General features: G+C 28.7%; 5 protein-coding genes across 11 annotated transcripts; 3 read left to right on the plus strand and 2 right to left on the minus strand.

Moving 5' to 3' along the window:
- Positions 1–58: 58 nt before the first annotated feature.
- On the plus strand, positions 59–4,125 carry LOC126875171 (60S ribosomal export protein NMD3). 2 transcript variants are annotated; one of them, XM_050637909.1, is made up of 11 exons: positions 59–254; positions 401–615; positions 968–1,118; positions 1,181–1,315; positions 1,795–1,903; positions 2,051–2,201; positions 2,595–2,737; positions 2,826–2,977; positions 3,229–3,344; positions 3,429–3,611; positions 3,755–4,125. In XM_050637909.1, the coding sequence occupies exons 2-11, from the start codon at positions 437–439 to the stop codon at positions 3,948–3,950; spliced, it is 1,515 nt and encodes a 504-aa protein (XP_050493866.1). In that variant the 5' UTR covers positions 59–254; positions 401–436; the 3' UTR covers positions 3,951–4,125. The 2 variants fall into 2 exon arrangements, with proteins under 2 accessions (XP_050493866.1, XP_050493867.1); XM_050637910.1 differs by having other exon boundaries at positions 481–615.
- A 1,131-nt stretch (positions 4,126–5,256) lies between these two features.
- Positions 5,257–7,100, minus strand: LOC126875197 (uncharacterized). The gene is made up of 5 exons (XM_050637976.1): positions 7,033–7,100; positions 6,618–6,700; positions 6,358–6,551; positions 5,891–6,083; positions 5,257–5,730 (listed from the first exon to the last, which is right to left on the minus strand). Exons 2-5 carry the CDS (start codon positions 6,686–6,688, stop codon positions 5,457–5,459), a joined length of 732 nt encoding a protein of 243 aa, XP_050493933.1. The 5' UTR covers positions 6,689–6,700; positions 7,033–7,100; the 3' UTR covers positions 5,257–5,456.
- Positions 7,101–7,485: 385 nt separating this feature from the next.
- Positions 7,486–11,497, plus strand: LOC126875200 (uncharacterized). 2 transcript variants are annotated; one of them, XM_050637983.1, is made up of 4 exons: positions 7,486–7,634; positions 7,716–8,094; positions 8,850–9,392; positions 10,006–11,497. In XM_050637983.1, the coding sequence occupies exons 3-4, from the start codon at positions 9,054–9,056 to the stop codon at positions 10,321–10,323; spliced, it is 657 nt and encodes a 218-aa protein (XP_050493940.1). In that variant the 5' UTR covers positions 7,486–7,634; positions 7,716–8,094; positions 8,850–9,053; the 3' UTR covers positions 10,324–11,497. The 2 variants fall into 2 exon arrangements, with proteins under 2 accessions (XP_050493940.1, XP_050493941.1); XM_050637984.1 differs by lacking the exons at positions 7,486–7,634; positions 7,716–8,094 and having other exon boundaries at positions 8,427–9,392; positions 10,006–10,246; positions 10,807–11,497.
- Positions 8,281–16,765, plus strand: LOC126875163 (sphingomyelin phosphodiesterase 1-like). 3 transcript variants are annotated; one of them, XM_050637892.1, is made up of 11 exons: positions 11,524–11,705; positions 11,795–12,008; positions 12,104–12,342; positions 13,580–13,681; positions 13,839–14,149; positions 14,234–14,614; positions 14,889–15,061; positions 15,422–15,622; positions 15,797–16,142; positions 16,276–16,466; positions 16,603–16,765. In XM_050637892.1, exons 5-11 carry the CDS (start codon positions 13,916–13,918, stop codon positions 16,727–16,729), a joined length of 1,653 nt encoding a protein of 550 aa, XP_050493849.1. In that variant the 5' UTR covers positions 11,524–11,705; positions 11,795–12,008; positions 12,104–12,342; positions 13,580–13,681; positions 13,839–13,915; the 3' UTR covers positions 16,730–16,765. The 3 variants fall into 3 exon arrangements, with proteins under 3 accessions (XP_050493848.1, XP_050493849.1, XP_050493847.1); XM_050637891.1 differs by lacking the exons at positions 11,524–11,705; positions 13,580–13,681 and adding an exon at positions 8,281–8,429; XM_050637890.1 differs by lacking the exon at positions 13,580–13,681.
- Positions 12,895–18,882, minus strand: LOC126875196 (ubiquinol-cytochrome-c reductase complex assembly factor 1). 3 transcript variants are annotated; one of them, XR_007693268.1, is made up of 7 exons: positions 18,452–18,882; positions 17,789–17,989; positions 17,610–17,682; positions 17,344–17,510; positions 16,986–17,180; positions 16,801–16,924; positions 12,895–13,477 (listed from the first exon to the last, which is right to left on the minus strand). XR_007693268.1 is itself a non-coding variant. In XM_050637975.1 (6 exons), the coding sequence occupies exons 1-6, from the start codon at positions 18,485–18,487 to the stop codon at positions 16,853–16,855; spliced, it is 744 nt and encodes a 247-aa protein (XP_050493932.1). In that variant the 5' UTR covers positions 18,488–18,882; the 3' UTR covers positions 16,756–16,852. The 3 variants fall into 3 exon arrangements, 1 of the variants encoding a protein (XP_050493932.1); XR_007693267.1 differs by lacking the exon at positions 12,895–13,477 and adding an exon at positions 16,573–16,653; XM_050637975.1 differs by lacking the exon at positions 12,895–13,477 and having other exon boundaries at positions 16,756–16,924.
- Between the last annotated feature and the right edge of the window lie 268 nt (positions 18,883–19,150).

Raw genomic sequence — 19,150 nt, forward strand, 5'->3', positions numbered from 1 at the left:
TAAAAAATTATTTGATTATAGCTATAGATAAATGTTTTAATCCTGAAGTCGGCATCAATTCACACGTGCTTATGATTCAATAGTACCAGTAGTACATGTTTAGGCTTACGTATCGTATGTATTTCTAAGCTCATTTGTTATTTCTGAATCGTTTAATTCTGTTGAATTCAACAAAATTTTATTTACGAAATTCCGTAAAAACAAATAGAGATAATGGAAGTATTAAGTGAACCTGTTCGACAAGAATCAATGATGTAAGTAAATATAACCTTAAATTAGGTATTATAAGAAATAGATAAATTTCATAATTTGTTGTTATTATATTTGTAAATTTTTAAAGAAGATCAGAATAAAATGTTTTTAAAATGATGTAACTATTAAGTACTTGTTTTATTTCTAGTAAATAGAAAAACATAACGTCAACAAATTATCTGGAATGCTACCGTATGTGATTAAAATTACGAATAATTACATTTTTAGATTATGTTGCATCTGCGGTATTGGTATTGAACCAAATCCAGCGAATATGTGTGTGGCATGTTTACGAACTCAAGTAGATGTCACTGAGAATATTCCAAAGCAAGCAACAATTTATTTTTGTAAAGGCTGTGAGAGGTAATATAATACAATTTATTTTCCTATTTGTTAATTTTTAAATAAGACGGTAGGAAAAATAAACATAAAGGAAATGATAAGATCTTTCTTATTCAAAATATTGTTTCATCTTTTATTTCTCAACAAAATTATGCAGCTGATATGAAAAGGATATGAAAATTGAAGTTGAGCTTTTAAAAATGTATTATAATTATTCCTATATTGTATATATTCACATTTATAGCCTATATTACTATAAAGTACTGCAGTAATAATATTGCTGTTGTGAACATTCTGTTTATTAAACCTTTTTATATATTTGTTCAATTATCTCTCTGAAACTTACAAGATAAGGAAAGTTTAATTGTTTTAGGTATCTACAGCCACCTGCGGAATGGATTCATGCGGCATTAGAATCCAGAGAGTTACTAACATTATGTTTAAAAAAGTTAAAAGGTCTGAATCGAGTGAAATTAATTGATGCTGGATTTGTGTGGACAGAACCACATTCTATGAGATTAAAGGTATTTGTTATTTAATAGTTTTATTGTGAAAAAATCATTTTATTATTACACTGTATCTTTAGGTAAAACTAACAGTGCAAGCTGAAGTTATGGGGGGAACAGTCTTGCAACAAGTATTTGTAGTTGAATATACAGTAAATCATCAAATGTGTAATGATTGTCATCGAACAGAAGCTAAAGATTATTGGCGTGCATTGGTAAGATTTGTACTATGCGTAAAAGGTATATAGCGTGGTTGTAAAACTGAGAAGAAGCTTTTCAGTGTCAAAACACGTAATTTGCTCAAGTACTTTTAAAGGTGTTATAATATTGATTTAGCTATTTCAAAAATGTGTGCTCTGATCTGTGGTAACTAACAGGCTAATTTTTATCAGTATAGTAATTCTTATTACGCAAGGAATGGCAAATACTTGATGCCATATAGCTTTTATGGACGATTACGAGCAGAATATAATTTGCAAATAACTTTTACAATTCGAAATTTAAATTGCCTCTGAAAAGCAGCTGCTGCCCTAGATGTGATGTCAATGAGTGTACCTTCTTAGGTTTTAATTTACGACCATGCTTATATCGTTCCCACCTGATATATTTTAATTAGCCTTATAATAAGAGCAAGGTAAATTTCACTTGTGGTAATAAAATTATTTTCTCTGTTTACAACTTACACTTTACAAAGGTACAAGTACGACAAAGAGCAACAAATAAAAAGACGTTTTATTATCTAGAGCAATTAATTTTGAAGTACAGAGCACATGAACAAACTTTGGGCATAAAACCTATTCATGGTAAGAAATCTGAATTATTTTATATTATTTTTTTAAATATTATTAGAATTATTATTATTAAAATATTATTAGATAAATTATCAAAGAGTTTAAAGTTTCTACTTACTAAATATAATAATCTATTAAATTAATTGCAAACGTTTACAGAGGGTCTAGATTTCTTTTATGCAAATGAAGCATCAGCGCGCAAAATGGTTGATTTTCTTTCAAGCATTATACCTTGTCGCTATGACCATTCTAAAAAACTGATATCGCATGATATTCACAGCAATATCTACAATTATAAAGTTACATACAGGTAAAGATCCTTTACATTAGTAAATTGATATAAAAATACTGGATATGAATGCTTTCATTATTCCTTATTATATAATTAACCATTAGACTGCTTGTAGTTGATTGCTTGTAGTTATTTATACATTACAATTTTTTAAATACTTTTCTGCCCATTTTTTGCATCTGATACCAGATCGCTTTTCGCCGCTTCGTTTTTTATATTTAGTTCCTGTGTCTATATATCTTTTTCTGATTGCGTAAAGAACTAATCTTTACCAGAGCATCATATGAATAACATGTCAATTCACCTACATGATTCCACCGCTTCTGTTCACTTGGTTTATGCAATAGAACCATTCATAATAACGATCCTCTAATTGTTTTGAACAATGTGTAATCGTAATTTCTGTTATAGTGTGGAAATAGTTCCAATATCAAGAGATAGCATAGTATGTCTTCCAAGAAAATTAAGTCATCAACTCGGAGGGATAAATTCAATTTGTTTAGTATATAAAATTACAAATTTTGTACATTTAATAGATGTATCAACTGGTCAAAGTACGTGTAGTTCTCTAAAATTTGATACCTATTTATTTGATTTCTAAAGTAAAATTTAATTCACAAAAAATACTATTTATTTATTTAGTCGCAGAATTAAGCGCTACACTTTACTGGAGACATACTTTCAACAGCATTTGTGACCCAAAGCAATTAATAGAATACACAGTAATGGATATTGAGCAAATAAAATTCAAGGATAGAAAATTTTTTCCTGGACAGGGAACTATTTCAAATAGGGTATCTATTATGTATCTAATTATAATATTTTTTCTCAAATATAATGTTTACAAGGGAAGGATTCTTCTCGGTCGAGACTAAAATAATATAAAATAACCAAATGGTTATAAAATTACATACGTACTATGAATATTATTAACAAAATTACAAACAAAATTTTAAAACGTCAAAGAAAACTTTCCTTTGTAATATCCCTCGGTAATCGGTACAGATTTATAAATCTTTACTTACAGTCATATCTTTGTTTCTAGCATGTAATAGCAGATGTATGGGTAGTTAGAAGTTGCGATTTGGGACTAACTGAGAACTTAATTCATACACGCACTCACCTTGGCCATATATTAAAACCTGGTGATACTGTCCTAGGGTAATAGAAAAGGATAAAAAAAGATAAAGCGCTAAATAATAAATAATATAATTGACAAAAATTAAAAGATGATTTTATATTTAGGTATGCTCTTAATGATAGTAACATTAACGATGAGAATTTCGAAATGTTGAATAAAGACGTAGTACCAGACATAATTTTAACCAAAAAAAATTATACACAAGATAGAGCAGCACGTCGCAGAATGAGAGATTGGAAATTAAAACATATGATACAAGATAAAGACAATATGGTCACAGATAATAAGTAAGTTATATAATTTTCTATTTAAAAATAACTACTTTTTTAGATATTTAAAACTAAGTATAAAGTAAAATTATATATTTCCGTTTACTTTTACTTCTTAAATTACATTGAAAAATTAAATTTATAATTATAATCTATTTTAGTGACTACTATGAGTTTTTGGAAGATCTTGAAGAAGATCCAGAAATGAGACAACACATAAATATTTACAAAGATTCTAGGAAATTAATTCCAGTTGATACTAATGAGTTATCTGATCCCAATTGTCCACAAATTACTCTTGAAGAAATGCTTGACGATCTCGCATTTGATGATATCGAAGTTTCTCATGTTTTGTAACAGTACTTTGTATATTATTAATTTGTCTTAACTTATCCTAATAGTGCTTCGCATGTTTAAAGTGTTCATCAGAATAGTTTAGACATAACTATAAATAACCCTAGGGGTTATAAAACATAAGAATATAAAATATAATAGTATTATGAAACAAATAAATTTACTTTATTATTTGCTAGTTTTAGTATTTTTAATATTTAATATTTACTAGTTATATAATATTTACTTGGTGTGTGTGCGTGCGCGCGTGTGTGTGTGTAAAGTGTGTAAAGTGTTTATGTAATCATGTTCTTCTCTATACTCCATTCAGTGAGGCCATCGAGTCAGTAGAGGCAGAGGTAGAGATGGAGGTAAACAGCCGCATAAGACGCCTACGAATACAAACCTAAACCTAACTTTTATCTTCTGCTTATAGTATGTATACATATGTACAAACGATAGTTGGGCAAGTTTAAAGCCTCGTGTACAAATGCATGTGGGATATTCTAAGAAACTCCTATTATAACTCAATTGAAAATCAATAACATCAATGTATATATTGGGCTTTGGTTTTAGTTAATTTTTTCAATCTGACAGTCGCGAGGTAGCCGGCAACACTTGCATAAAATAACAAGCAAATGAATAATTGATATTATTTTACGAAATAGAATAATTGTTATTATCTTCTCTTGAAAAGATATTCGCCACAGTATGATGACAGATCCTCCTCTTTATTTAATAAATTTATAATTAAAGAACAATTTAATAAATTTATAAAATTAATAGTAATTCAAATTTTTGTTCTCAGTCATTTTTCTAATTATTAAAAAGATGCAAATACCGGAAAAAATTCATCAATGCTATTGTTGCTCAAGTTTTGAGTTTAATGCTCATCTCATCAGAAATTACATTGAAAACAATTTTTTACCTTCATTAATTCTTGCCTAACAATGCCGGATACGTTATTAATAAATTCTTTACAAACCCTTGGTTTATATTCTTCTGCACAGACCCAAATATTTAATGTTTGAATACAAGGTAAGCAATTGAAAAAGCTACATGTAACAAATTTACATGTAATCAGTGAATGAAAGTAAAGAATTCTAGTAAAGTTTCTGAGGTTAATAGGAAAGGGAGTTGTGGATTTATGTTCTTCCATGCATGTTGACACTTTGACGGCCACGCCGAAATCACATGTTTCGCTCAGGAACGCCACAATGTTTTAACACAGGGCACCGTTAGATGCACCAATGACCAACGTGGCCGTCAAAGTGTTAATAATTCTTGGGCATGTGGTGGTAGATCCTACTAAAATAAATGTAAAAAATGATTAAATTTCGTTCATGTTTTATTCACAAAGACAATTGTAGTCAAAGTTAATAAATATGTGATAATATAAAATCATATAAGAATACAAGAGAGAATTAAAAACTTAAAATATGCAATATCGTAAAATCTGAACCGTCCAAACCCAAAACGGAAGAACTATGTAATAACGAAATAAAATAATAAAATAGAAATATAAAATAGTTATTCTAAACAGACCTTCACATATTGAGTAGCATCAAGTTCTTCACTGTTTTCCAAACCTTTTATGAAAAGTTTAAAATTTCTTATTTTCTTTTCTTTACGTGAATTCCTATTATGAGCAGCTGCCATTCTATTTCTTTCATAGGTTATTAACCTGAGGAAGCGCTCCCAAGCTTCATCAGAAACAAAGTCTTCTCGAGTTATATATTCTGTTTTAAAGCCATTCATAAAACGAATTTTTTTAGGTGGTATTTTTTTGATGAATGAATGTTTCCTAAAATTACATCGGAAAGAACAATTTAAAAATTGTATACTCTTACAGAGAATCACATACAATTCATGATATCAACAAGATCGAAATTAATTTCAACAACCCTCTTTAGACCAGTCCAATCATGAACATCTGAACAATTATTACAAAGTGAATAATCTACCTTCTATTACCACTGTTTGGAACATTATTCATAGTATTATTACTTTTCTCTCCAGTTAAACAATCTTGTTCATTTGTGGCTTTAATACATGTATTAGAAAGATCAGTCACCATCTCAGATTTAGAATAGTCTTTATCAATGGGTCTTTCAAATAGCTTTTCTGACCCTAAATCTTTTTCTTTTGATGTATCATCTATATTTGCAGAATTAATAATATTGGTTAATGCTCTTTTGCAAGATTTACCACTGTTAGATGAGGTTGACTTTAGGTAATTATTTCGAAAAAGGGTACATCTAACTGATTTCAATGATCTTCAGATATATTGTCAAGTTTAATATTCTGAATAACATTTTCCTATATTTATGTATAATCGCTGCTCAGTCTTAGTTTCCAAAATATTCGCGAAGAACTTCAATGAAGTTCAGATTGTGAAATCTGCGAGATATACCCTTCTCTGAATAATTACCGGATTTTTTAAAACTTATCCTTTGAGGAACCGCATCTGGACGCAGTCGTTTTCTACTTCTTAATTCATCAGAATCATGGAACGATTTGTCATCAAAATGGTCACTGCATATAAATGTAGTTTTGAAGTTTGGAGCTGTCAATAAATTTATTGCGTCCATCCATTTCTTTCTTATCAATTCATTTTTAGGAAACCTATGTACGTTTATAATAAGAATTACTTTATTCAATTTTGGGACAAGAAATCATAAATACACTTACATGTGAAAGCTACGTCTATCTTTGGAAATTGGAGTCGCTTCTGTTTTACATATTATGCATTTCTTAGTCATGCTGAAATTTAGCTGAAAATTATTTAACCCATATAACCCATATAACTTATGAAATAAATACAAATACCACAGAGATATGAACACAAAATAAATAACGACTTTCAATTATGAATTATCAATATTATGAGTGTTATTAGACAAGGGCAAAAGAAGCCTGTTAGCAGCATTCTCTTTCTATTCCTATATCACCTTTTCATTCCTATATTGCCTTTGTTCATCCACTCCTCTATCTTTATAATAGGTATATCTATGTAAACCCAAAAGGTCAAAGGAGGCTCCAGCCACTAGTCACTGATAAATATGTATGCATATCAGTGTCTCTAGCAATGATATCAATGACTCACGTGAATTTGTTCCTGAAGTCAACATCTGCCAGCTAATAACTGGAGTTCCTTGCGCTTATCATATGCTTAGCACCACCGACAATCTACAGATGTACAGAGATGTACAGAATAGGTGTGATAGGATCAATATTATTTCATGTCCTACATTTTGATGATCATCCGACTTCCCATTACCATTTTCGTGTCGCATGCGATGTTATCGATTCAGTATTGTTGTGATTTAAATTAAAACTAAATTTTCCTATGAAATTACAAATAAGGTAACAATAACAGTCAACAGTCAATAGTAACGCATACGCTGTCACGGACGCACAATTATAGGTAAAGTTCATTATAATTATACTGACAGTTTTTTATAAATAACTCGGAAATTAAGCCGAGCAGTAGTAACATGTATAGAACGAAGTTGTTTAGAATCATGCCCCCGACAACGTATTAAAAGATTATCGAAATCTAAAATGGCAGTTCTAATAATCACCGCCTAATTTTCCACGTAAAGTACAATAATATTATCTCGAAACATTTTTTTTGTACCATGAAAAATAAGAAAGCAATTAAAGGTGTCAGAGTTAAGCGGGGCATCCTATATATTATAAAAGGATGTAATTATTTTTATTACTTCTCTCTAAAGCTTTTCTAAGTCTTTCTTTAACTGTAATAATAGTCATATATTTTTGTTCTAGTACTCTGGGAACTCATAACAATATAATCCTTATTGAATCTTTTGAAAAAATCTGCCGAATTTTTTCAATAATCACACATTGTGGTAATAAAAAGCGAGATTTACAACATGGTGATATATCAATATGATGAAATGCGTTTTACATACTCATTTCTTATTGAATGAAACTTGACTGATCTTTTGAATCGAATGATGTTTTTTACCGGAGGAATGAAAGCTCTTATCAATATATCACAACCTTTACGTTCTTACACGATGACTCATATATCGACAATGAAGAAGTTAATTGTTTGTTTTCCTTAATTAGTGAACAATGTTCAATTTAAGCGAGATACATTGTTTTTATATGAATTTAATTTGCAAATGTTTTACTACCTAAAGTAAGTTTTATTGCTAGTTATAAGGTCTATGATTTTATCAAATTTTTCTTTTAAATTATAAATAGTATAAATAGCAATTATACAGGCTGGGGCATATAAATTGGGACATCTACATATCTCCATTATCAATGGTCGTATGAAAAAGTTCCACAGTTCAAAGTTACAGTATTTCGAGGGAAAAAGACAGGACTTAAAATTTTATCGGCATGATTGGCCCTCCATTGTTAGTTTATTAATTAATTAAATTCTATGTAAAGCGGTGCCGGATCTCTACCGGTCCACCGGGAATTTTCTCAAACTCCCGATGACCAACCCACCCCTGGATATAGGCAATGGTATATAATGTTTTTTCTGAAAGTCATCTTTTTTAGTAAGATTTCAAGACCATTATTATCTTTTTAGTGGAACCATACATTTTTTTTAATACATTAATCTATAAGGAAGTATCAATACTTATTTATGTTGGAAAACAATTAATTTAGCAGATATTTTAACTTTAATTTGTCAAATTTAACGTATAAAAGATAAAGACAACGTAAACACAAGAATACCGTCTTCCGCGTCTTTCCAAGAAATGTTGTTAGATTGTGTTCTTTTCCTTATTTAACAGTTTAGTATGAAATCAACACTTAAAAGTAAAATACGAGATCCAGATGAGAGCAATCGGTTTGATGTACTATTACATCTTGAGCTGAATTTATATTGGCCCAGTAGCATTCTAGTTCAATAATCCAATCCATTTGTTTTCATTCTAGTACAGTGCCGTCATTCCAGTAAGCAATCCGGCACAACGACTGGTTCTAAAATTTACTTTTTAATCCAGTTTACCTCCCCCCCCCCCCCCCCTCCACCATCGAGAATACGGCATTCCAGTGTTACTGGAATCGTTTAGACAGTTCAATATCCATTGCTGGTTGGAGCATAGTACAGTGTACACGAGTTTGTGTTTTTAATTAAAAATGGCGAAAAAATTAAACAAAAATCAAACTTCTAAGTTCGTTACTCTGTACAGAGAGCATGAGTGCTTATGGGACATCGCATCTAAAGATTATAAAAATAAGGCTATGCGTGAATCTGCCTTGAAAAAGATTTGCGAAGATATGCAAATGGAAGGTTTTGGCGTAGAAGATGTTAAAAATAAAATAAAGTCTATTCGATCTACTTACTACTTAGAATTAGACAAGATTAAAAGGTCAACTACATCTGGTGTTAGTGACAATGTATATGAACCTAAAATGAAATGGTTCACAGAGCTGGACTCTTTTATAAAAAATGTGGTGGTGAAAAGAAAAACGCATGTAAGTCAATTTTTAATAACCTTTATTATTTATTATTTATTATTTAAAAAAAGAAATGTAGATATGTATTAATGTATCATGTTGTTCTGCCATAGAAGTTTCCCGTTATTGCCAAGTAATTTGTAAACTGAGATCTTTTTTGTCCGACAGGCAAAGTAGAATTATTATTGTCCTGATGAGTGATATTCTCAAAAGGATTAATTTGATATCTCCAATCACCATGAACGAAAATAGAGTTAATGGTATCATCTTTCCGGCATGTTTATATATTACTACACAACCTGTAGTAATATATGAGCTTGTATTTTTTCATAACCAGTTGCACAGGGCACGATCATGTAAACAGGCCTCGGCACTTGCTAGAGAAAACCGTCCGATAATTGAGTCATGAAAAATCAACATTGAAAACAAGAAAGTTCTCGTTCTTGCGAGATAGACAGAGATGAGTAGAGTGTCTCTGTATCAGTCTAAGATATTCGTAGCATGTCATTCATACGTAGAACGAGAATCTTCTTCCCTTCTATGTCGATTTCTCACAACTAGTCACGAGTCAACTTGTTCGATTTTAATTTTTAATTAAAAAGAAAAAAAAAATTAAAAATTGTATTTTCAGGACAATAATGACAGTACCCAGTCTGAATCAGAAAATAATGTTACTGCAGCCCCTACTATATGTTCTGGAATAGAATCACCTAAAACGAAATCAAAAAAGAATAAAATGTCACGGCTATCTTCAATAGTTAGCAGCGCGAAATTGCTACAGAATGACATATGCAGAGCAGAAGAAGAAGATGAATTCGATGTTTTCGGAAAGCACGTCGCAAAACAATTACGAAAACTTTCAACTGAACAAGGTATCGTAGCTCAAGAAGAAATTCAAAGCGTGATAACGAAATATCGATTAAATGATCTGCGTTATTTCAATGATTAATAATAATCAGATTAAACTAACCTTTTAATGCTCTACATATTTCGCGCCAGACCTCTAGTACAAATTTTTATATAGAGGATTTAGATATCCCGAAGAAATGACCGAGGTTTTTATAATTACTTCCAGCTGTCAGGGAAGATAATGTGACTTCTAATATTAATTTTGTTGATCTCTTTGTGTTGTTACGTTAAATATTACTTGAGATTAAGGATAATAATTCTTCAAACTTTATATTATAGCGATATTATGTTTCATATATCGTTTTATCAGTTTTTTTTTGTGTAAATCCATTATCACTTTCAATTCACCACTTTCAGCAGTTCAAAAAAGACTGAAACAACGTAGACATCGAACAATTTTCAATTAAACCATTGGTATGCAATCACTGAATCCATCGACTGAATTAGTGTAAACCCAACTTTAGTCCAAACATTATATCCCATTTGTTTGAATGACAATCGGTCGATATCTATGTTATTCTAGTCCTGTTCGTGCCGCTGAAAGTGGTAAACTGCAGTGACAATTAAGTTCACACTGAGCCATGAATACTGAGCCATTTAGAATCCATACGATTCCAGTAACGCTGGAATGTCATGTTCTCGATCGATGAGGATTTGAAAAGTAGACTTTCGATCCAGTCACTGAATTAGATCGCTTACTGGGATGACTACATTGTACTGGAATGAAAACGCTGTTTACATTACTTCAGTTAAGATCCATCGCTGGATTAGAACAATGGACTGGAATGCTATTTGACTAGTATAAACCCAGTTTTATAAAAGTCCGTACTATGGCTGTGACAGTTCGAGCCCGTTCGGCGAACAGAAAAAATATGTCCGGGATACATCCGGACCACGGATGACGAATGGACACAACACTGATAATGTATGAAGTGCTACATTTAAAACTATGGTGACCGATTCGGGCACGGGGCGCGGCAGGGGCACAGAACGGACATAGTTCGGTTGTGTATAAATGAACTTTTAATCTTCACATGTTTGCTATCGATAACCAGTATAAATATTCACGCGATTCTTGATTATTCATTGTCATCTACACCGTTTTAAATACGGTACTTATTGTTGGCCAAATAATTTTAATACTTTACGTTTTCTTTACATCTGTTTGTTTACAATATAAAATGTGTACATGTTAAAAAAGTTTAAAAAATGAATTAAAATTTCAAGGGTTAACTTGTTTAAATATTTGTTTAAGTAACAGATTAATTTTAGATAGAATGGAACATCAATCAATTGATTTTGATTGATGCTTTATGTTTAAAAAAATGATGTATTTAAGTCCGCTTAAGAGAAAGTAATCGATCAGCCAGAAGAATCTGATTCCTATCTTATCACAAATCAACATGAAGATAGCATTTGATGGTATTGACAACTGTTATTACTATGAACCTTACGCAGAAAGATTGATACGTTAAAGAGTCTACATGAAATAATCTAATCACATTTTTCAGAGTGTTCTGTGATAAAAATAGATATCATTTTATAAGCTTACATCTTTTCGTATGAAATAAAGCAAGTCGTATACAAACAAAGAATACTTCACAAGATAAAATCCACATACTGCCATGATAATGTTATATTGTATTGTATTGTATTGTATTGTATCGTATCGTATTGTATTGATCGTCTCCTCTGACTTATCAAAAATAGATTAGAATGCCGAACGTAAGTATTCAAACTAAATCAAATTAAATACAATATAGTGTACAAGACTCTTCTTCTTTTTCTCCGTTTAAATTCTAATTGTTTCACAATCTTAGAATGTTATTCTACAAGCATTGGGAAATAGGCATATCAAGGAGATGACAATTGCGATATTTATCAGTGGGAAAAAACATCACTGAAACGAGATAATGAAAGCTGAAAACGATCGAAAATGTATCGAACTGAACGCAGTGTTTAATTGAATGTTCGTAGAACACAACAGTAATGTGGTTTCAACAATTAATTTTGAGTATATTAGTTTTAAGTATAAATAGTCTCGTCCGACATCCAGAAGGTAGGGTTAAATCAGTTTTTTTCTGGTTAATTAAGTTCAAAATTTGATTTACCTACTAAATAATAAATAACAAATTAAAATAATATTTTAGCTGTGAATAGGAATTAAGTTTCTTTTAATTGAATTTAAACAAAAGTAATTTAAGATGCTAACATTAATCTATTTATTATTTCTTATTTGCAAATGAAATTTTATTTTTTATTTGGCTTTAATCGAAAGACGAATGATAATATACAAATAAAGAATTTTTCCGTATCTATTTCATTTTGATGTATTCATCATAGCTAATGGACATTATCAAAAATTGTAATTTACAGTAATTTCTCTGATTGAAATGTTATATTTGTGTAATAAATAACTAAAATAAATAAAAATCATAAATAAAAGATAACACTTCATTTGTAAATATCAGTTAATTTAATTATTCTAAATAATATATTTAGACTTACCCAAATAACAAATAATTTATTTGCGTTTTTTATTTGAACTCTCTATTTAAATAATTATTTCATTGGAAATTTATTCAACATAATACTCAACATTGGCTAAGTATATTTTAAATAATAAAACTGCTTTTATTTTTCAATGAAAATAATAATGTTTACTATTTAAGAGATGCCTGATAGATGCTGTTGAGATATGTTATCAGCATCATCATTTTGAATATTTTTTCCGGTACGTATAACGGGTTGTCGGTTTTAGTTTTCAAGTTATACATAAAAGTATGTTTGGTATCGTATGCGCCGCGTGAAACTGTCGATTTATTACCTCCTCATGAATTCTAGCGGGATTTTTTTAAATATCTTCATAGTGACGTATAAACAATGAAAAAAATAATAAGAATTCCAGTCACTGAATTCCAAATGTAAAGGGGTACGTAAATAGGATTGGGCTATCTAAAGGATAGTAGCGGCGCAATACCGATAATAGCGCGACTACGTCAACACAATTATAATTTGGAAACACACACATACGCATACACAGACAATGATTATAATATCTAATCTACAATTTTGTATAGAACATGGAAAGGAAGTATGCACATATCTGATATTAAACATACTTTTGTGTACAACTTGAGAACTAGAACTGACCATCCTGTGACAGGACCTTCGCATATCCTTTACGCGCCCACCTACAGAAAAATTAATAACATCAGACCATGTCCCCTTTGAAGTCATTCTACTTTTGTCTGAAACATTTTTTGATACAATTAATTGTATCAAAAATATTTCAGCTTAAACACTTAGATGAATCATCCTGTCGTATGTATATGAAAAAGTTGTTCAGAATGATGATCTTGATAACATATTTCAACGGTATCGGAATCGATAAAGCGGTAATTATTCAGCAATTCAACCCAATTTTCTTCTGCTAATTGAAATTAATAGAGAATAAACTTCCTTTCAATTGTTCAATAAAAACAATATATTGTAATTATTTATAATACTTCTCTATATAATAAAATAAAGAATAACGAACTAATTCATCAACAGATATAGATGTGAATTCGTTTTCAAATGAAATTGAATTATGGACCAAGTTGGACTATGAGGGAGAATTGTTCAATGATATGATAAAATCCTTGAAAATTCCTACAGAACTTCAGAATTCTGACTGGAGATCTTTTTCAGCAAATTCTGATACTAAAATATGTACAATATGTAGAGGAATTTTAAAAACATTTTTCAATTTACGACGTAAAGGAATGTCAGAAGAAGATATAAAAGATAAAATAGTAAAATTATGTGTACTGCTCAATATTCAAACCGAAAGAGTGTGTAGAGGAGTTGTTGAACTGAACTTGGTAATATGTACATATGTAATTAGATTTATCAAAATATTTGACTATTAATGTATATATTATTTTAATTTTCTATTATTTTTATAGCCTATTGTTCTGTACATAATAGATTCAAAACCAAATTTAACAGCAAATACAGTTTGTGGCGTCGTTCTAGAATCAAAGTCATGTCCTTTAAGCGATCCTGAATTTGATTGGAATATTCATGTTGATAACAATTCTAATGCAATAATTACTGATAATGAAACACAAGAGCAAATAAAAATTTTACAAATAACAGACCTACATTATGATCCTCTTTATGAACCATATGGCAATTCAATTTGTAGAGAACCAGTTTGTTGTCGAAAAGGACAAAACGAACCTAACATGACTTCATTTGCTGGCTTTTGGGGAGATTATAACTCCTGCGATACCCCATGGCATGCAATCACTGATGCCTTAAATCATATAAAAGATACACATCAGGTAATCTCTAATGTAACTAATTTAGTATAGAAAAAAGGAACAAAATCCAGCTAATGTCTGATTAATGTATACTTCATTTAGTATTCATAAGATATTTAACTAAAATACATATAATCTTAAAATCTTGCTTTTATTTTTTCTTCTACTTCAGTTCAAATCTAAATTAGTTATTGTAGATAACTATGCATAGTAAGATTTATACAAAAAATATTAAATATGGCTAAAAAATGGATTTTTAATTTTAATTTTAAATCAAATTTAATTTCATTCCCAGGATATAGATTTTATATATTTTACTGGTGATATTATAGACCATGGAGTATGGGAAACTTCAAAGGAAGGAAATGTACAAAGTCTTGTAAAAATTTATGAATATATTCATGATACTTTTAATGATACTATAATATATCCAATATTTGGAAATCATGAATCAAATCCTTTAAATCAGTAAGTTTATTGAAATTTCCAATGAAATTCTCTACTATACACAAAGAATATTTAATAACACTTGTATATAAATTTATCAGATTAGATAAATGATTCTATGTAAAATAAACTCACTCTTTTCTAAAAGATAAACAAAAATTTACATTCGTTCAATTAATGAAATTAATGTTTCTTTATTTATTGTGTTTCAAAATAAGATATGTTTTTACAAAATTCTGTATTTTGAAATTCATTCCCCGAGTTGTTTTGTAAATTTTCATACAAACATTACGAAATTATACGAATTATTACGAAAATATTTTAGATCTGTAAATGAATATTGTTTTAGTTATAATTGACGATTTTCTGAATTATATGTAGGTTCGCACCAAAAAATATAACACAAGACAATTTATCTACAAGTTGGCTTTATAAATTAATGGCAGACCTATGGATTGCATATGGATGGTTACCAGAACATACTCGTTCTACTATACTTCAAGGAGGATATTACACTGTTGTCCCAAAAAGAGGATTTAGAATTATAGCTTTAAATAGCAATGTGTGTTATTCTTACAATTGGTATGTGAAATGAATACAATGCTATAATTGTATAAATTTTATTATACAGAATGTTACTAGCAGAAGAAAAAATAGTAGAAAAATAGTAAAATATGTATCAAAATTATATTCTATTTTATAACTTATTTTGTGATTGATTTTCTTCGTATTTCTTTCAATTATTTTATTATACAGGTGGCTTTGGTATAATCCGCAAGATCCTGATAATCAATTACATTGGCTTGCAACTATTCTTTCTGAAGCAGAGAGGAATGATGAATTTGTACATGTTTTATCCCATATACCCTCTAATAGTAATAGCTGTTTTAAAACATGGAAACGAGAATATTTAAGAATAGTTGATAGATTTTCCCATATAATTAAAGCTGAATTCAATGGACATACTCATAATGATGAAATAGCAATATTTTATAATTCTGGTATGAAAGTAAAAAATGTTGCCTGGAATGGTGGTAGTATAACAGCTTATTCAAAATTGAATCCAAATTATAAAATATATATAGTAAATTGCAGTAATTATGTAAGTTGTTCTTTCATTCATTTATGATATGATAAAAAATTAACTGGATTATAAAAATGTACAAATAACTTTTTTTATTTTAATTTAGGATAAAAATAATAGCAAATAGACGTTCAAATTTCTTTTCTTACAGGAAGTAGCTGATTACCAAAATTGGATATATGATCTCAGTTCTGCCAATAAAAATATCCATGTAAGACCAACCTGGTATAAATCATATTCTTTTAAAACAGAATATGACCTTCCAGATTTATCTGTTAAATCCTTAAATAATTGGCTCTCTACAGCAGCAAAGAATGAAACACTATTAAATAAGTATTACAAGTATGTTAGAATTATAATAAAAGTTATATCATGCAATATTATTCTATTATTGTACATTATTTAGTGGTTCATTATATGGTTCGTAGTACAAATCATCATACAATGGTTCATAGTAAAAATTCATTTTTTATTGTAGGAACTTTTACAAACAAGCAGGACCTAAATTGCAAGAAAGTTGTGATATGAACTGTAAGAAACAGTATTTATGTCGTATAATTGTTCATTCAAAAACTGAACTATGTGATAATATTTTAAAGAATTGAAATTAAAATTGAAATAAAAAATCAAATTTTGCTATATTGTAAGTTTAATATATTTGTAATATGAATTTTACCTAATTAAAATTTACAAATTCTTAATAGTATTAATGATCTTCGTTTGACACCTTACAAATCTACCCATTTTGCTATTGATCTATCAAAAACTTTTTCTGATGGAATTTTATCAAACACATTAATCTAAAAACACAATGATCGAGTTAATATATAATATTTAATTAAAGGACAATGTTTTAATTACCTGTTTTCTAACATAAATTAAAAGTTTTTCTAGATGTTCTGGATTGTTACATTCTAAGCAAAAGAACCTTCTCCATAATGCATTAGCTAGTACCTTGTCATCTGACATGATTCCTTCATCATAACCAACTATAGCTGCATTAAATTGATATGACAATTCTGTTACTTGTCTTTTTTTTGTTCTTGGAGTCATTGGCTAGTGATAAAAAATTGTAAGTATTTTACATTATGAGCTGATTAGTGGAAGTTAAATTTAATGAAATAAAAATGAAACTAGAGATATGAAACTTCTATATAAAAATAAATAAATTAAGATAAATTAGAACTAGATAACAACGCGCAATTTATTGATTACTCACACCAAGTAATTCTGCTCTTATAAGAACATCATGCCACATAGCCTCAACCATTTTGCTTATAACTAATTTGCCCTTCTCTCCTTCAGCCATGAAACGTACCATTAACATCCAAACATGCAATTCTGTGACTAGGAACCAAGAGAAAAATGTATCTGGCATATTGAAACCTAATAAATAAAAATAATGATTAAATAATTACAAAAATTAATTCACTTAACCAAATCACATCAAATAGAATTAATAAGAAATTAAAGGCAATAACATGCCTTTGTAAAATATCGAATAATTGAGTCCATCAGGAATGTCACCATACAAATCATAACCCAATTCATTTAAATGCTAAAATACAAAGAAATATAAATAATTATTACATTATTACGAATATTACGAACATATAGATATTATATTTGGAGACATTAAAATTACAATGAATAATCATACTCACAGTTTTTTTTTTAAAAAGATCAAGCTTATGTGACAATGTTTTAATTATTCCAATTTGACTTATTGGTTTAACTAAACTCTTAGACGTATGTACATTCTTATAAAAATGACAAGATTGAGGTCTGATTAAAAAGTTGATGCCACTATTATCAGCCAGCTTGCATTCTGTGATATATTTTAATGTCAACGCTAATGGTATTTTCTGTCATAAATATTTCATATCAACCATCAAATCAAGAAAGAATAATTTAATTAGATACCATAAATATAAAATTATAACAGTTACATTTAGAATTTATATTTTCACAAGACTGGATAAAAATAATACAACTAATAAATAAATGAAAAGACATAAGATTATAAGATATATTTAAACGTATGTATAATATAAAAATGCTCCGTATATTATTAAAATTTATATATAATTATAGACTTACGTAAAGTAGATTATTAAATAGATCATAATCGATTATGTAGACACAAATACTATTACTATGAATATAAAACTAAATCAATAAATAAAAGTCACAATATTTCATATATAAAAGAACAAAATTTGTCAATAATCAAAGAAATTATTTATAATATGATAAATTAAAATTACTTATTATTTTTAAATATTTGAGGTTAAATTAACATCTCTTTATTATAAACGCAAATATACCTGTTTGAAAGTAAACGTTCTTACACAGTGCATCATTCTGCTATATATATTTAAAATCTCTCACACTATATAAAAGACATTTAACCTTTTACTTTTTAAATGAGAAACTAAATTATAACCCCTGTCTTCTTTTCAAATACAGAGGTATTTTTCACCATATACTCTTGAATACAAAGAGCGGCAAAGTTCGAAACAATCGCATTTCCTATGATTTTATTAAAAATGTTTTTTAAGAGGTAAACTTGTCCGGTTTAGACATTTAAAAATTATTAATCATGAAATATTTACTATACGTTAAAAATTATAAATAGTTCCTTAAAATTATAAAAATCTGTTATTTAATTATAAGTATCTCAACTCCGATAATTTTATTCTATACAGAAATTTTCTTTTACATGTATGTAATATAAATGTTTCAAACTTTTTACTTTAAACTTCATTGAAGCTTTTATATATTGAAGACATTATATAACTATAGATAATCATATTCTTTACATATTAATTATATATGCCTATACATACATAAGAATCGTTTATGCGTTTCTAATAAATAAATAAAATTAATAATAATTTAAATATTTATATAGTAAGATGATCATTGAGAGTTCTGAATTCACCTGTCTATATAACTTAAAATATTAAATTAAAATTTCGAATATATTGGATAAGAATCACATTTATAAATATTGATATAAATTA

This window comes from Bombus huntii, chromosome 17, assembly GCF_024542735.1.
Source record: "Bombus huntii isolate Logan2020A chromosome 17, iyBomHunt1.1, whole genome shotgun sequence".
NCBI classification, from domain to species: domain Eukaryota; kingdom Metazoa; phylum Arthropoda; class Insecta; order Hymenoptera; family Apidae; genus Bombus; species Bombus huntii.

What these genes read in the sequence shown, in the direction of transcription:
- LOC126875171 (XM_050637909.1), top strand. Translation starts at nt 437, where the DNA reads ATGCTACCGTATGTGATTAAAATTACGAATAATTACATTTTTAGATTA. An exon ending in AGATGTATCAACTGGTCAAA is followed by an intron (nt 2,738 to 2,825) that starts GTACGTGTAGTT and finishes TTATTTATTTAG; the next exon opens with TCGCAGAATTAAGCGCTACA. An exon ending in CCTGGTGATACTGTCCTAGG is followed by an intron (nt 3,345 to 3,428) that starts GTAATAGAAAAG and finishes TTTTATATTTAG; the next exon opens with GTATGCTCTTAATGATAGTA.
- LOC126875197 (XM_050637976.1), bottom strand. Translation starts at nt 6,688, where the DNA reads ATGACTAAGAAATGCATAATATGTAAAACAGAAGCGACTCCAATTTCC. An exon ending in GATAAGTTTTAAAAAATCCG is followed by an intron (nt 6,084 to 6,357) that starts GTAATTATTCAG and finishes CTGCAAATATAG; the next exon opens with ATGATACATCAAAAGAAAAA. An exon ending in CCAAACAGTGGTAATAGAAG is followed by an intron (nt 5,731 to 5,890) that starts GTAGATTATTCA and finishes ATGTAATTTTAG; the next exon opens with GAAACATTCATTCATCAAAA.
- LOC126875200 (XM_050637983.1), top strand. Translation starts at nt 9,054, where the DNA reads ATGGCGAAAAAATTAAACAAAAATCAAACTTCTAAGTTCGTTACTCTG. An exon ending in TGGTGAAAAGAAAAACGCAT is followed by an intron (nt 9,393 to 10,005) that starts GTAAGTCAATTT and finishes TTGTATTTTCAG; the next exon opens with GACAATAATGACAGTACCCA.
- LOC126875163 (XM_050637891.1), top strand. Translation starts at nt 12,273, where the DNA reads ATGTGGTTTCAACAATTAATTTTGAGTATATTAGTTTTAAGTATAAAT. An exon ending in TCTCGTCCGACATCCAGAAG is followed by an intron (nt 12,343 to 13,838) that starts GTAGGGTTAAAT and finishes ATTCATCAACAG; the next exon opens with ATATAGATGTGAATTCGTTT. An exon ending in ATATAAAAGATACACATCAG is followed by an intron (nt 14,615 to 14,888) that starts GTAATCTCTAAT and finishes TTTCATTCCCAG; the next exon opens with GATATAGATTTTATATATTT.
- LOC126875196 (XM_050637975.1), bottom strand. Translation starts at nt 18,487, where the DNA reads ATGATGCACTGTGTAAGAACGTTTACTTTCAAACAG. An exon ending in ATCTTTTTAAAAAAAAAACT is followed by an intron (nt 17,683 to 17,788) that starts GTGAGTATGATT and finishes TTTGTATTTTAG; the next exon opens with CATTTAAATGAATTGGGTTA. An exon ending in TAATTTATGTTAGAAAACAG is followed by an intron (nt 16,925 to 16,985) that starts GTAATTAAAACA and finishes TTGTGTTTTTAG; the next exon opens with ATTAATGTGTTTGATAAAAT.